Below are 16,718 nucleotides of genomic sequence, written 5' to 3' on the forward strand. Positions count from 1 at the left end.
TAGGGTGACTCTGGGCAACTGTCCCCAGCATTGGATCTAAGCCAGGTGGTTCTCAGGCAGCTTTCTGCAGCCCTTTGGCCACCCGCATGCCTGGGGGAGGGTGGGGCCAGCAGACGTGATTGCTGCAGGCTCCAATTTGGTCTGCAGCTCATGTTTAAAAGGAAAGGGCCTCAGTGCTCTGTGGCCTAGTTCTTCCCAGTACAGTATGTCCATGTCGTCCTTCTCTCCCCCTAGTAGGGTTGCTAACCTCCAGGTACTAGCTGATCTCCTACTATTACAACTGATCTCCAGCCGATAGAGATCAGTTCACCTGGAGAAAAAGGCCGCTATGGCAATTGGAATCTATGGCATTAAAGTCCCTCCCCTCCCCAAATCCCACCCTCCTGAGGCTCCACCCCTAAAACCTCCCACTGGTTTCCAAGAGAGATCTGGCAACCCTACCCCCTAGGGTTCCCAGGCCTAGCAGTCAGCAGGAGGGTTGAGGGTGGGGACATAGGGGGCATAATGTCAGCAACATTGCCAGTGTTGCTACGTCACTTCTGCGTTATCAGTTTTTCTCCTGCTGCTGTTGGAGTGGCAGTGGGCAACAGAGCTCACCAGCTTGCAAGCCCACTCACCCCACATTGGTTGGTCCTCACTGCAGGCAAGATAGCCACCTATAGGAGGCTTACAGTGCAATCCTTATAATACTTTCCTGGGAGTAAGCACCATTGAATAGATGTGAATAGGATTCTGAGTAGACCTGCTTAGCATGGCACTGTTAGCCGTATCCCCTTGCTGTCGTGGAAAACATTAATCCCAAGGATACTTTCATCAACATTTATTTTCTCAATATGAAATGAAATGCAATGTGAGAACATTCCTGAAGCAAAGTAGATGTAGGCTGATCTGTGCCTGGATGGGAGACTGCTGGGAACAGTATTAAGGGCACTTTAGATTCCAAGGGGAAAAGTTGGGATATGAATGTAATAAATAACTCATGTTTTATTTGGGAAGAAGTGATAAAACTAGTCAAAATTAATGTGAGCAAAATACGCAAATAGAGAAACAGCTATTCGGCTTGCCTTATTCAAAGGACTGCAGTTACCTCCTGTGAAGCTCTCTCTAATTGTAGGACATGGGGGTTTATTATTTTATTTATATATATAAATTAATTTCTGCAGTATTTCCAACTGGATAAATGATTAAGAACCAGCTGTGACTATGAAATTAAATGCTGGAATGAAATACTCAGGACTTGTTAATGCTTTTTTTGGCATGAAGAACGGACTCATAGGTATCTAATATTAAATGGTTTTTCAAAAGGGCAACTTAGCCCTTTGTTTGCCAAATGAACATTCAAAAGCTCTCTTGGTTGCAAAGTCTGACTTTCTGTGCATAAGTCTAGAATGAATGACAGGCTACAATGAAATAGCTTTGTTCAGAAAGATAATCTTTGGCAGGCTGCATCGAATGGATTGAAAGACATCCCCACTTTTTACACTGATTTATCCTGCAGATCAGCACCTCCATGAAATTTGCCTGGAAATTATGATCTAGGTGCTGTAATGTACAGAGGGTTTTCTCAATTCAGAATTTTTAAGATTTAGCTTTTTTTATTTAAAAAATGGTGAATAAAAGAAAGCATACCTGGAATGCATTAGGTGGGAAGTGGGGGTGAAGCTTTTGCTTTTAGACCATTTCATTTTTTTTATTTTCACTGCAATTGGAGCAGTTTTTTATGATATCTAAATTTATGAGCCCATATTTTTGTGGTAAAGTCTCATGACACATTCACTGCTCCATCAACCATCCCCTCTACCACCTCCCCCATGTTGCTGTACTTGATTTATAACTCTTTAGAGAATGAATCAGTTTCCTAGAAACTGCCTTAATCCCTAGTTAAATCTAAATAATTTAGAGTGTTTTTAATTTATGGGGTGAACCATCATGTAATTATGCAAATGTCCACCCAATCCCAACCCTAGAAGACAGAATGTTTCCCTATAACCTGTTTCAGCTGTTGGTAGACTTACAGAGCATTCCTAAGAACATATGGGAGTATGACCACTGAATACACCTGAGTAGGATTCTGAGTAGACCTGCTTAGGCATTTGTATATGGCCTGTAGTTATTCAGAGTACAGATGTGAGCTCACAAGATTTGAATGCTCCATTTAAAAACAATGACCTTCACCTAAGATGACAAGTGTGTCAGAAAGAAAGTTAGGTAAAAATCTTTCTTCTAGTTTTCTATGTGGAGAGAATTTGTGTGTGTGTGTGCACGCGCGCGCGACCCCCCCTATCTGCAGTTTGAAGTCTATGTCTACATTCCAGACATGGATTTACCATCTCTGTAGATAGAGGTTTTTTCATCAGGGCAAAAAGCAGCAGCAAAGAGAAGAATTCACTGGTACCTTGAAGCTAAGGTTGCCAACCTTCAGGTGGGACCTGGAGATCTCTTGGAATTCAAATGAATAAATGAATAATTTCAAGTGATCTTCAAATGACAGAGATCAGTTCCCCTGGAGAAAAGGCCATTATACCCTACTGAGGTCTCTCCTCTCCCCTCCCCATGCTCTGCTTCCAGATCTCCAGGAATATCCCAACCTGGAGTTGGCAACCCTACTTAAAGAATCTTTAACAGTATTGAAAAGCAAGGTGTTGGTACCACTATATGTTAGAACCCATTGAGTCTTGTTGTCGGGCTAGTTTTCTTTTTTTAAAATGAACATTATTTTATAGTGAATGCCTGAAGGGCAAAAGAGATCACCTTTGTTAGTTGTTGGCTATTTGTGGACTGTTTTTGTTGATAGTGGCTGAGTTAATAGAAAGCTCTTATGCCCTCATTTGTCTTTCACAGGGTGAAGTGAAGAAATAAAGTCTCCCAGCTGAACTACTATGAGGTCAGAAGCCTTGCTGCTATATTTCACACTGCTACACTTTGCTGAAGCTGTTTTCCCAGAAGATTCTGAGCCAATCAGTATTTCGCATGGCAACCGTGAGTATGAAAGGCAGGGAAATTGTGCTAAGATTTCTTTTCCCCCCAAGCTCCAAATCACGCCTTATTGGTCAGTGAGATTTTCAGTGCACTCCTAAGCAGAGTTAAATCCTTCTAAGTCTATTGAAGACAATGAAGCTTTGAAAGGTATAACTCTGGTCAGGATTTCATTGCTAAAGTCTCAGATTTTAGTGAGCCAGAAACTATGTTTTTATCCTATCAGGTCTTCTCAGAAATTAATAGACTGGAGTAATTCTGAATAAGAAATAATCTCTTTGTTCTTTCCTTGTTCGTCTCACTTCAGACTAGGGTTGCCAACCTCCAAGTAATAGCTGGAGATCTCCTGCTATTACAACTGATCTCCACCCAATAGAGATCAGATCACCTGGAGAAAATGGCCACTTTGGCCATTGGACTCTATGGCTTTGAAGTCCCTCCCCTCCCCAATCCCACTCTCCTCAGGCTCCTCCCCAAAAACTTCCCACCGGTGACAAAGAGGGACCTGGCAAACCTACTTCAAACTGATGTTCTCCAAAAATGTCACTTTCAAATGGCTCAGGTCCTTTCCATAACTTGGAAGATTAGATTCTTCCATGACTGCCAAAATAAGAGCCATTCCCTAATAAAAGGAATTAAATGTACTTTAGATAAAACTCTAATAAGAATAATTTAATTGCACAATTCTTTGGAGGAATCACAGTTCAATACCAAGATGAGTTACTCATTTAGTATGTGTGTTAATATAGTATATACACACACAAGTACAGCCTTTGCAATTGTAATGTAAAGTAGAACTTTAGAAAACAAATAGTTTCCATTTTAGACCAGCTAGATGTGACAATCTGCCTGGAAGACGATTAGCACAAGGTTCTGTTCTGCTGCCCATTAGGACTGAGACGTGTTGATTGGGGAAGCTTGCACAATATCTGGCTGTGCACAACAGTTGTAAAATGCTTCATAAAAACCTTCGTTTTCATAGTTGCTACAACAAACTGAAGTGCCTTCAGTGGCCTTTCAGGGTTCAGTAGTATGTAGTCCATATCAGAATCAACTCCATCCAAGTGGGATAACAAATGGCAGATCAAATATCTTAGTTGCTTTGGTAAGCATAAACTAATATAGGAAAGGGATCAGGGAGAATAATGAAAGTGTTGGAAGCCTCCATCTGTTTCTTTATGTTTCATGCATACATTCCATACATTCAGTCAGTTATGAAGAAACAATTGGCAGTCTCAGAATGCAAAGAGCCAGAATTACAAACCTCCATAGACAAAATGTGTTAAGCTAATGTTTGGCCAAATACAAGTCAGCTCTGGAATATCTGCATGGCAAGTAATTCTGCCATCTGGAACTAGGCCTACTTATCACTTACTTTATTTTCTGCAGTATTTCTTCATGTACCTCAAAAGACCGAGGAAGGCAATGGCAAACCACCCCGTAAACATAGTCTGCCTAGTAAACGTTGTGATGTGACATCACCCCATGGGTCAGTAATGACCTGGTGCTTGCACAAGGGACTACCTTTACCTTACCATGTATACACAGTGCATATTGCCATCCCTATAATTGCACAATGAATTTGAGCATTCTAGGCAGTCAGAGTACCATGTGTGTATACTCTCATGGTTTGTCAGAATTAGAGATAAGTTGATTTGCTGCTTATTTAGCTTGGCCCATGATGGAAAGAATTAGGCAAACTGCTGGACTATCTAGGAGGAGAAGCAATTGTCATCAGGTCACATTGTCTGGTCATCCTTCACCTCACCATTGTGTAATAAAACCTACGTGCTTATGTGCTTGAGCTACCTGTTTGCTGATACCTTATCATATGCCGAGTGCGTCCTAGACCCCGTTCACATACATACCAGGCCAGTGATGTTTTTATATGATATGTATTTATTTATTTCATTTATATTTTATTTATTATTTATTAACAAGATTTTTACCCCACCTTTCTGCCCTCATAGGGGCCACTAAGGAGGCTAACAAATTAACACATACAAATTATAATCTCACTTTGAAAGCCATTAAAACCAGCTCACAAATACATCATTAAAACAGTATACTCCGCCTTTCTCCCTAGCAGCTTTCTCCCAAAGCATCTTTCCCCTCTCCTAAATTTTATGCTCGCTATAGCCTCTGAGGTAGGTTAATCTGAGAGAGTGACTGGCCAAGATTACCTAACAGGCTTCTATGGCAAAGGGGAGATTTGATTCTGGGTTTCCCAGATCCTAGTCTGACACTCTAGCTGCTACACCACATGTCAATCTGTCCTTTTTGTCACACGCACAATGTAGTGTGTGAGGAAGGCCCTCAGTGTGAAGGCCCAGTTTGTATGGTTCTTTCACAGAGTCAAGGGGAATAAAGTAACTGAGCTCTGTACAGGGGGCCCTACATCACATACTACATTATGAGGGTAGTAGAGGGGAGGAGTGTACATTTGCTTCACATAAAGGATATGATTAGATTGGTAAGTGTGTGAAGTGAACTTTATAGTACAATTTGAAAACCTCTGTTACAGATGACCATAGGGTGTTTGTTTGTTTGTTTGTTTGTTTAAAAAATTCTTCCACCGAATTCAGAGTCCCCAAGACAGCGGATGTTAAAACATTTCAGACATTAAAGAGCATTTAAAATACAAATATATTGTATTTAAATAAAACATTTAAATAAAACATAATGTAAGCATATGAAGTTGTAAAAACACACAAACTGGGAAGAGGGCCAATAACTATTACTGGGGGTATGCCAAAGAAAATAAAAAAAATCTTCGCCCACTGGTGAAAGACAACACTAGAAGGAGACAGACTAATCTCCCTGAGGAGGGAGTTACAAAGGTTTGCTGCCACAGTCAAGAATACTTGGGTTACCCATATCTAGAATTCTTGGGTTACCCATCTAGACTCAGCTGGCAGGGGCAAGCAAAGCAGGATCTCCAAAGATGACTGGAGAGGACAGGTACATAGGAGTACATCCAGTTGGCCATTTCTTGGGCTCCAGAATCTGAACTTCAGCACTACAGTGTAAGGAAAAGAAACAAAACAATTTTTTAAAAAAAGAACTACCAATTTGCACGCAGCATTTATCAATATTCCAGCATTTGAACTGCATTGCCTTCACCAATTTATCTTTGGATTACATCACAGTTACTCTTTAGCTAGTAGCATTGTCCAAAACTCTCCTTTATTACTACCCCCCCCCAAAAAAAGCTTTTTTTATTTTTAACACGTGGAACATGTGTGGACACCGAAGCTTGCAGTTGATCAGAGCAGCATTGTTCTGAGGTCCTGCTTCCCCTAGAGCACTGCTTCCCAACCTGTGGGTTGCAACCCCCAAAGGGGTCACGACGTGTTTTCTGGGGGGTCGCCGCCAGAATCAACGGGCGGGCTGGCGGAAGGCGCCGGGGCCGTTCTGAACGGGAGTTGGCCCCTCCCACTTAATTCAATGGACGGGGGCAAGCGGCGCGTGGCGGGGAGCATATATAAACTGCGCGCTTCGACGGCGGCTCCTGCAGTGCCGAAGTGTGGCTGGCTGGAGGGCGAGCTCTGAAGGGAGGGGGAAAAGGAAGAGAAGCGGCTCGAGCACACCCTTTGCCGCTGCTGCTATGGGGCGGTAGCCCCGAGTTTGCAGCGGCCCCCACTGACTCGGCCGAGTGCATGGCGACACACCAGCCTCCCTGGGAGCAGAGAGGCGCTGGCAAGACGGGCGAGGAGGAGAGCGGCGCCCTGAGTCACCCCGCCGGCTTTATGCACGAATAAGAACCGGACAAAAAAAGGAAAATTACAGAAGGGAGGAGAAGAAACGAGAGAAGCCGATCTGTCAGCGGGGGAGCGACCGGCGGAGAACTGAAGCGGCTGGGTGGCAGTAGAAGACAGCTTCATGTGTGTTCCTCCCCTCTGACGTCCCAAACTACGAATTCTACTGAATCAGACCCTTTGTCATAGGCCCTGCCTTGGGAGCTGAGGACTCGGAGGACTCTGAAGCTGAAGTGGAGGAACAGGTTTCCTCTGGGCCCTCAGTACCTCCATTGCAGCCAGTAGCACAGGAGCCTGAAACAACTCAGCAGGAACCACAGCTAGGTAGGGAGATGGGACAAGGGCAGACAGAAGCTACTCTTCCCCCAACCCCTGCAGTGGAAGCTGAGAATGGCAGCCCTCCAAGCTCACCTGAACCTGATAGGCGTATCAGGACTTGGCTGCGTGTGGTTCTGCAAGGTAGAAGGAGAAGTGCTCGCTTGGAGAGCCTAGCAGACAGAGAACTGGTGCTGAGTCGTTTCAGGATGAAGCCTAGCCTGGAAGTGCACTGTCTGATAAAGGCAGTGCAGGTGTGCTTTCACTTCGCGGAAGCAACCGTGCAGTTTCTCTGTGTTCCAGCTACCGCTCATGATTAATCTCTCCGGCCGTTGACTCCTGCCGGCTTTGACGACACCTCTGACTTCTGACCTCGGTAGACAGCATAACCTTCGTCACCTGCTCCGAAAGGGGCTAGATACCTCCCGCACGTCTGAGGACTGCGGGCACCGGCCGGCCCTTGGTCCACACACCCTTGGTCCATCAAAGTCAATATTGCCTACTCAGACTGGCAGCGGCTCTCCAGGGTCTCAGGCAGAGGTCTTTTCACATCACCTACTTGCCCAGTCCCCAGGGCCAGTCTTCTTTGCGCCCTAGGCAAGGCTAACTACTTGTGCCCCCCCAATTGCTAACCAGTTTTCAAAAACAGATTTGTAGAAAAAAATACAAGCCTGATGCATTCCTACAAAACCTTTTTATAAGGCGTAATAATTAATTCTATTCCATCGCACCGTTGTGGCACTTACCTTAAAATAAAAAATATATAAGTTGTCAGCTGCATCTTTTTAAGAAACTAATCTGTTGAAAACGGTGCCCCTCAGGTCAGATCTTCGCCCCTCTGAGGTCTGCGCCCTCGCCTAGTTCGCCTGGTAGCACTAGCCCTGCCTGGTCCCTTAAAGTTTAACTGGAGATGCCGGGGACTGAACCTGGGACCTCCTGCATGCCAAGCAGATGCTCCCCCGCATGGCTTTATGCAAATGTGGCAGGGGTCGCAGGTTACTTGGCAATTGTAAAAGGGGATCGCGACTCGAAAAAGGTTGGGAGCCACTGCCCTAGAGTCTCCACGATAGGCTCAGCAATGCAGTATCGTCTAATGCTACCTTTAGAACGTTACTCTAATAATGCAGGCAACCTGTAGGGCTGCCACTTTTGTACTTTTGTTCTAACCACTAGATAGCAGGGCTAGTGCAGCATTTGCTGCCTCCTGTCAAACATCTTTGTGATATTGGATCATCACTAGCAGGCAAAACCCAGCTATTTAGAAATCTGCATAAATTGAAAAGACAGCCAGATATATATGTGAAGTATCTGCAGGGCCCAGACGTTCAAGCAGCCTCATGCTGTTGTGGAGATTCATGCTCTTGTGGAGGTGGAAGCAGGGCCGGTGCGAGGCTTTTTTGCGCCCTAGGCAAGGCTAACTACTTGTGCCCCCCCCCGATTGCAAACCAGTTTTAAAAAACAAATGTCTTGTAGAAAAAATTAAAACACAAAACTTGAAACTGCTAATTTAAAAAAAAAATGCCCCTCAGGTCAGTTCTGCGCCCCTTTGAGGTCTGCGCCCTAGGCGGCCGCCTAGTTCACCTAATGGTAGCACCAGCCCTGGGTGGGAGAGGCATGTTCTTTCTTAATAAGAATAGTATCTTTTGTGCAACTGAGGAGAAGAAAAATTGTGTAACTTGTTAAGTTTTGGTGCTTTAGCCTACATATTGAGAGAGAAAGAGTAGCAGAAGCAAGACGTGAAAGAGACTTATTTTTTCCTGCCCACATCTTGTTCCTCTTTTCACAGATACAAAACAATATCCGGTGTTTCTGGGTCACAAGCCAGGACACGACGCTGCACAAAGGCACAGACTGGACATCCAGCTGGTCATGATCATGGACAGAACTCTCTACATTGCTGCTAGGTCAGTAAACTGTTCCTTACTCCAGAGTTCAAAAAATCCCAGCTGCCAAGTCATCATGGCGCCTAGAATATCATACTTTCACCTAGTCAGTTTGACAAATTGTCTCTTACGGTCTCTGTTCTCGACAGCTCTTGTTCATTCCCCCTTCTCTCTCTCCCTGGCCCTAACAGAGAGACTCAGTTGGTTCCAGAAAGCGCTGCCCTGTCCCTAACAATGACGCTGGGGTCAAACTTTTTAAAGCTAGCCAGGTTCCTGTGATTATAGCCAAGGAGGAGAGGAAGGGGAGAAAAGAGCTATTGGGAGCAGCAACAAGCCATACTAAGAGAAGAAGAATTAGCATTTAAAAAACGTTTAGGGTTTTTTTCTCTCTTAACTTGGCTGCTGCTGCTCTCCACAGCTCTTTTCTACTCCTCCCTCTCCAGCCATAATCAGAGGGGAACTAGGCTAGCTTTGCAAAGCTCCAGCACATCCTTATTGTTAGGGATGGGGCAGATATTCACAGCATTAAAAGGTGTCATATAACGTTCAACAGACGTTAAGCATTAAAAACTGTAGCTCTAAAGAGTTATATATCTTGAGAATGGCTTCACTGAGATCCTAGATACAGTCATTTTTGTGAGTTAACCACAGATCCTGCTTGATTAAAAACAAGATATCAAGTTTGTGCAGTTTTTTTTTATGGGTGTTTTAAATCTGGGTTAGAAGTCAGTCTTTTGTGGTGGGGAGACAGAGAAAAAGGCCTTTCTGTTAAACTGAATCTACACGGAACTGTACTGTACCTCAGTATCAATAAGGGACATGGCAGTGAGTGATGGTCACACTTGGGGAAGGAAAATTCCCTCAAAACAATGTCCTTGGATGATGGGATTGGGCTGCACTCCCCCTTTGTTTAGCTTGGAGCTGTTTTAAACTCCCTTTCCCCAAGGGCTTTTAGAAAGCATTTGTATTACAAGAGTTGTATTATTTGACCAGCTAGAGCTTAATACTAGGTGTTTTTCTTTTTCTTTCTTTTTCAGAAAGAGTTTTTAATTTTAAATACACAACTAACTGTTTTGGAGAATAAACAAGAATAATCCGCATTGCATGAGTATATATTTGAAGAGGAATTAAACTTTAATGTTGTTTCAGTACTATGCATATTTTACAGTAAAGCAAAGTGACAGTGAGAATGAGAAATCATGTGTACATTTCATTTCAAGTATTTGGCTGGGTTGAATTTAATTAGTATTACGGAGACTAATGCTTCAACAAATTGTATGCCTTGTGCTCTCTTTGCAGTCCCCACATGTGACTTTCTGTCCAGGCCATGCAAGGAACCTTCTAAGAAAAGTCACAGTGGAAGACAATGTTCTTGTTCGTAAAAACATTATCTTAAAAGATTGGGAAAACCTATTAATTTAATAACTAGTTTGGCTGATTTAAAATTGGTCAAGATTAGAAAAGATAAACTGTAAATTGCTGCAAGAACGTCTCAAGACATGGGAGATATGAACATTGATTGGCTGAAACTTAACACATGACTTTACTGTATGAAAATGAAAATATTGGTCATGCATCTGAAAGAATTGTAATTGGTTTCATGTATGATGAAAAATTAATATGAAATGCATATTTACTTTCTCAAGTACAAAAGGTTATTGTGGTTCCCTGCACTGAAATTGTACAAAAACTGTTTTTTTCCAAATGACAGTAAAAAAACCTTGCTGGGCTGAGATCCTATGGGACCAGTGGAAATGCAAAGGTTGCTTTTAAACTGTAGAAACTGAGTCATCTTCTCATGATTAGCGTGAATGAAAACGTACAAATAACACTGCTTCTCCTTTGGTAGCACCAGTATAAACCCAGACACAGTGGCAAATATGAATCTAATCAGAGGTGTTTATCAAACAGGCTTGTAAAGGCATTAATTGAAACCATTCTTGGCATAAATCCCTAAGCTGCGATATCAGATGTTCCTTTCTGTGTTGCTGGGTTTTTTTTAGTTGTCTCAATGTAGTGATGTTAAGTAAACATTTGTACCCAATTATAAAAATAATAAAAAAACAAATGACTAACAGTTGTTGATGCAACTCAGAAAATCTAGTCTCTGCTTGGGAATTAATTCTCTAGAATTTTCTTGGATTTCAAAGAAAAACATCTGGGATTTTTTAAAATCAGTTACATGATGTCCCTTCTTGTCTCAGGAAGGGAGGAAATATAACTGGAAGAGTTTCCACAGACTGTTATAAAATTATATTTGGTTTTTTGAAAAAGCCCAATAAACATTAGAGATTCCAGAGTTGGAATCCATCCATGATTATCAAGTGAGATGTTGGCTTTGATTCCAGTGTGAGGTGGATTGCTCTCACAGCCAACCTGCATAGTTTCATGTGAGTCAGTTACCCAATACCTGCTACACCAAAAGCAACTGAGGACCACTTCCACTCTTCTAATTTAACTTTTTGAAAATGCCTCTGAATGTAATGCTCCTTTGTCTGGAGCATCATGTGAAAACAAAAGGGGATCTTTCCGATTATACTGGTATATTCATGGTGTAACAAATGTACCTCTGTGGCTGTTATCCATCTGTTGCCCTCAAGGATTGCAGGAGGTGACATTTCTCCAGGACTCAAACCATGATATTGTGTTTTTGTGAAAATACAGGCCTGGATTTTAACCTCCCGTTTTGCTCACACTAGCTACTTCTGCTCATGGAAGAGGGAGAAGGCAACTTTTGCTGAGTCTGCTTTCACTTTGACCACAGTGGGTCCACTGACCCACGGGGGCGTGATTTTGGGGATCATAGAAGACTATCAGGAGTCAAGAAAGTTGCCATTCTTTGCACTGCGTAGGGTCCTAGCCTCAATGTCATGGGCTCCCTATAGCACACACAGGGTTTAGCAGACATATCAATCCTAAATACACAGGAATACTGTGCAAACTGTGCATGTGTGAATGTAACAAGCTATTGGATAATGTCTGTGAGGGGATGGCACATACAGTCTTTATAGGAAACTGATTGGGGAGGTGAGGGGAATGAAGGTTGAGCTTTCCTTTTTTTCACATTGCTACACTCTGTTTTTCAAAGTGTTTTTTTCCAGTCTGGTTCCAATACCAGAACTAAACTGAACTGCAAGCTCCAGGTTGGGAAATTCCTGGAGATTTGGGGGTAGATCCTGAGGAAGGTGGGGTTTGGGGAGGGGAGGAATCTCAGTTGGGTATAATTCTGTGGAGTCCACCCTCCAACTCAGCAACTTTCTCCAGGAGAACCAATCTCTGTAGTCTGGAGATTAGTTGTAATTCCGGGAGATCTCTGCTGCCCTCCCACCCCCTAGCCTGGAGGTTGGCAATCCTAACTACAAGATAGTTGCTTCAGACAATGCAGCCCAGTGAAGTTGTTGGGGAAAGATAGGGATCAGTACTCCTCATCAGTGCAGTCCACTTTTTATTAAAAATAGATCCCATTCACTTCTTGAATACATGGATTCCTCACACACACGCATCAACATTTGTAGTTTGGGCCCTGTGTGAAGCACCAGGTCCAGTTATTGCTCTGCATTCTAAAACGTATCCCAGAGTCCTTTGCAATGTGCAGACATTGCTGAGCGGACAATTTATGCAAAAAACGTTCCTTGAAAACAATAACTGGAAACTGCCGATTTGGCCTTTAAAACAAACGTGGCCAGTATTAGCAAGGCTGCTGCAGTCTCCTCCGGTGAGGCCTCACTATTTCATGTACCTTTTACTTTTCAACTAGTGACCTTGCTTTGCTTCTATCTGGAGGTTTTCCACTATGTTGCACTGAAGCCAGGGGGAATTTGGAGTTTCAACATGGCACTATCGTGTAGTTGTTCAACTTCTGGGTTTACCCTGGCTCCACTGTGCAATTTCTCAAACCTTCCTGAAAGATCTTATCCAAAGCAGGTTTGCACATATTATGGACTGAAGGGGAGATTTCCACATCTCTTCGCCCACATCCAGCACCATTTGTCCTCCCAGCCACCCCCACCACCTGCAATGGAAAGCAATGTTTATTTTATTTCATTGTAAATTGTGCACTTCTGTCACCACAACTGGAATATTCATTGCCTCTATTTCAAAAGCAGGAGTGCGGCTTTTCCACCACAGCAGGACTACAGTCTGAGTCCATTATTTTGGAATGAGATATTGCCCTTTGTTGGAAAGCCACAGCTTCATCCGGCCTAGCACAAATACAGCAATAAGAGGAAAGTGTGGAAAGGCTCATATTCTGGTAGCAAGTTTGAAGAAACCTCAGTAAAGTGTCTTTCACGGAGCTGGTAACATGTACTAATAGTTCCCACGTGGAATCTTCAAGGGAGGCAGTTATTCCTTCATGTCATTAAATTGTAAGCTGCAAAGGACCCTGGCTGGTTAGTGCTCACTGGGTTCACTATGCTCTGTATACTTTCTCAAATCACCGAATCAGGGGAGTTTAACTAGCCTGACACCATCGGGCAACCCCCTGGTTAGGGACAGACGAGAAGGACAAGCAAGCTTTTCCATTTATGGCTTCCCCCAAAACTGTAGTGTTCTCTCAACTGCCCTCCTCCCGGCAGCTTCACAAACATACACGACTTTGCAGACGTGCACTGTGCCTTCCTCTCCCACAGTACTTTTGAATAACCTGTCATTCTCTGTAGACGCTTACAGAATGCTTTGGTGCGCCCCCACCCAAATCCCATGCAGTTGTTCACAGCCAAGGGCTGCGGTGGGTGGCCAGCGGGTCAAAATGGAGCCAGCATTCTTCAAATTTCCTTCCTCTACATGATTATGCCATGGCAACAATCTGCAGTTCTGCTGACTGGAGGTGGGGAAAATAGAAGTGCGAGGATTGTCTTAATTGTGTAAGAATAAATTAATTAGCAAGAGCTGTACAGATCCTCCAGGCAGGAGGTAGTGGGGGCTAAGCAGCAGCAGGGAACACAGAATAGCACAGTACCTTATTGTTATTAGTTTAGGAAAGCGTAACTAGTACTTGACAGTCCTTCTGATGTTTGCCATTGTGTAAGCAGCTGTGGTTTAAATAACGCATGTGGAAATGGTTTCTAGTTATCTAGAAATTAAATTTCATTCAGATAAGCCCAGGAACCAGCCTCTCCTTCCTTCTGGGTTGATTGGCAAACCAGTCACTAAGTCATTACAAGGCGGCACAGTTAGAATGGAGCTTAGCAACCCAAGCCTATTTTGAAATCTTACTGCTTTCATTTTTAACGGCAATTAACATATTCAGAGCTGTGCTAAAAGAGGGCAACTGGAACATTTTTGAGGCATTGCCAGTGAATAATAATCACTTCTTCATTTACAATTCAGATTTTTTTGGGTCCACTTTTCAGCAGCAGAACAATAGTGGAAAATATATTATGGAGGGGGAGAACAACACTCAGTGCAATCTTGACTTCCATGGACTTGGAAGGGTATAGCTGTGGTTAGGATTGCGCTGTGAGTCACCTATAAAGCTGGAATCTAATTAATGGGTAGTTCTGTTCTGTTCTAGTATTACTCTCTGATCACTGTTCCACCAACAAAACTGTTCCAACAAATAATCAGCATATTAAACCTGTCTTGGCAGTAAATGACAATTTCTTCCGTAGATTGTGGACATACAGAAATGAAAGAAACACGCATGCACACAACTTCCAAACCTTGGCATCATACAAAGCAAACGGCCTCCAGAGTGGTGGCTGGCAGTAGAATCTTGAAAGCTGCATTCTGTTAACAGCACTGCTCCTGTTCTCCACGGGGGAAGAGTGTTGCTTATTATTCATCTTGCAGCAAGGAATGTTTTGGGTCTGCTTTAGTTAGAAAGTCTAACCCTGTTTCCCCATGCCTGATAAAACATAGCTAATTTTGACAGCAGAGCCTTCTAAAATGGAAACAGTCTGCATTCGGCTCTCAGCAGAATTCTGCAGACCCTTTCAAAGCATTAGATCGTTTACTGCAGCTATATTATGAGGGAAAATATTACTTTCAAGAAGAATGAAAGAGATGGCATGTATTTAAAAAAAAACCAGCCCTATTATTTCCTTTCAGTTCAGTGGGGTTCCATCAAATTTTAATTGGATTAAGTATTTTGTATTTTGATCTTTAAAACAAAAACACCTTTGTATTCTGCTCCTCATAGAAGAAATATCGTTGGACCTGAGCTTCTGGGTTCTGTTTTGTATTTCCAAAGGGAAAGGGCAGATAATTTTAAATAGAGCCCAATTCTTCACTAAACAAGGAAGAGAACTCGAGCAACTCATGTTAAACATTCATTTTTCCAGGCAAATTTTCAAGCTTAATTTGGCCATCAATGTAGCAAAAGAAGAATGACTTCTGGAAACAATTTGGTTGCTGTCAGCCTTTCTCCTTCACATTGTCAGTCAAAACATCTCGGCTGAGATTGGGGAAATAGCCTTTAAAAAGAATGAATAAAGCCTTAACCTTTCTGTAACCTTGGATAACTAACAATGACACACTGAATACCATCTCAAGATCCTGATAAAACGTTATCTAAGCAAGCTTATAAAGGAAACATACACCTTTGTACGCTATTTCTGCTGGAATAGGGGCATGGCACATAGTCCAAAGCCCTTCGTGCACAGGGAAAAGACTCCGACGTTGCACAGAGATCCCCTATTCTGCACAAACAGCATCTGCTCATAGAGGACAGCAAGAAAACTCCCGCTCCTCATGTGCAGTAAAACCTCCACATGTGCTATGCAGTCATTGGATCATAGCCATCGTCCAAAACCCTGAGGAGTGCAATCTTATAGGTCATCTAGCTAGATAGGGAAGCAAGACCCAAGTCCACTGGCACCTTTGAAGACAAGATTTCCAGGGTATAGGCTTTTGAGAGTTAAAGCTCCCTTTGTCAGATACTTTGTCTACTGGACTCGAATCATGTTCTTCTACCACAGGCCAACATGGCTGCCTACATGAAACTGGATAGATAGGGAACTCTGCACTTGCACAGGGTACATACAGAGCATTTTGTTTAAATACAGACTTCAGGAAAACCACCCTCTTCGTGGTTTGGATTGTGGATCCATTAAATGCTTGTCCTCAGCCCTTGTTAATTTACAAAATATATCATTGGAAAAAGTGTATGTTGAATTATGACTTTGTTGGTCTTTTTTTGTAAAGCAAGGGAAACAGAAGGTACACCTCTAAGCTTTCTTTGGTATTGTATTTTTCCTGCTTTTTCCCCACTATGGGGGCTGATTTATCTGATTACAACAATCTCTTTCTGCAAGAAAAAAAAACTGACTTGAGTTTATCTTGGTAGTCAATATTTTCCTTTTGTTTACAGGGACCATATTTATACTGTTGATATGGACATGAATACAGAAGAAATTCATTTTAGCAAAGTGAGTAGCTTTCTGTCATTTGGAAATTAGTGACACTAGGGAGGAAAATAGAGGAAAGACTTTGTTCCTCGCAGCTTTCCAACAATGCTCTTGAAATTGCAATGATCAAGGAGGATGGCTCACATAAATCACATTGGGGAAAGCTGGAAGAGCTGCCAGTCTACTGTGGATTTCCAATTGTTGACTATCACTGATAAATGACTTCTCCAAAAGCCATCTGTAGTGAAATGTGGGCAGATAATTCATCAAATATTTATTCATTTGTATTCTGCAGCTTCATTATTATTCTGTTAATTGTCTACAATATAAGCCTGTTAATAGGTAAACCCTACCAATATTTTATTGAGTACCATCAAGCAAATATATACTAAACAAAATCCTCTTCAGGTTGCACTGAATGACCTGTAAGAATATCC

The 16,718-nt window shown here is 42.6% G+C and overlaps 1 protein-coding gene across 4 annotated transcripts in view; it reads left to right on the forward strand.

Annotated features, from left to right (window-relative positions):
• Positions 1-2,842: 2,842 nt before the first annotated feature.
• The window catches only part of SEMA6A (semaphorin 6A), a 93,190-nt gene continuing 79,314 nt past the window's right edge, over positions 2,843-16,718 (forward strand). For all 4 annotated transcript variants that reach the window (XM_056847953.1, XM_056847954.1, XM_056847955.1 and 1 more), the window contains exons 1-3: positions 2,843-2,979; positions 8,836-8,953; positions 16,245-16,302. In XM_056847953.1, the coding sequence (XP_056703931.1) occupies positions 2,880-2,979; positions 8,836-8,953; positions 16,245-16,302 (276 nt within the window). In that variant the 5' untranslated portion in view covers positions 2,843-2,879. The remainder of the gene's footprint in view (positions 2,980-8,835; positions 8,954-16,244; positions 16,303-16,718) is intronic.

This window comes from Euleptes europaea, chromosome 4 (genome assembly GCF_029931775.1).
Source record: "Euleptes europaea isolate rEulEur1 chromosome 4, rEulEur1.hap1, whole genome shotgun sequence".
NCBI lineage: Eukaryota > Metazoa > Chordata > Lepidosauria > Squamata > Sphaerodactylidae > Euleptes > Euleptes europaea.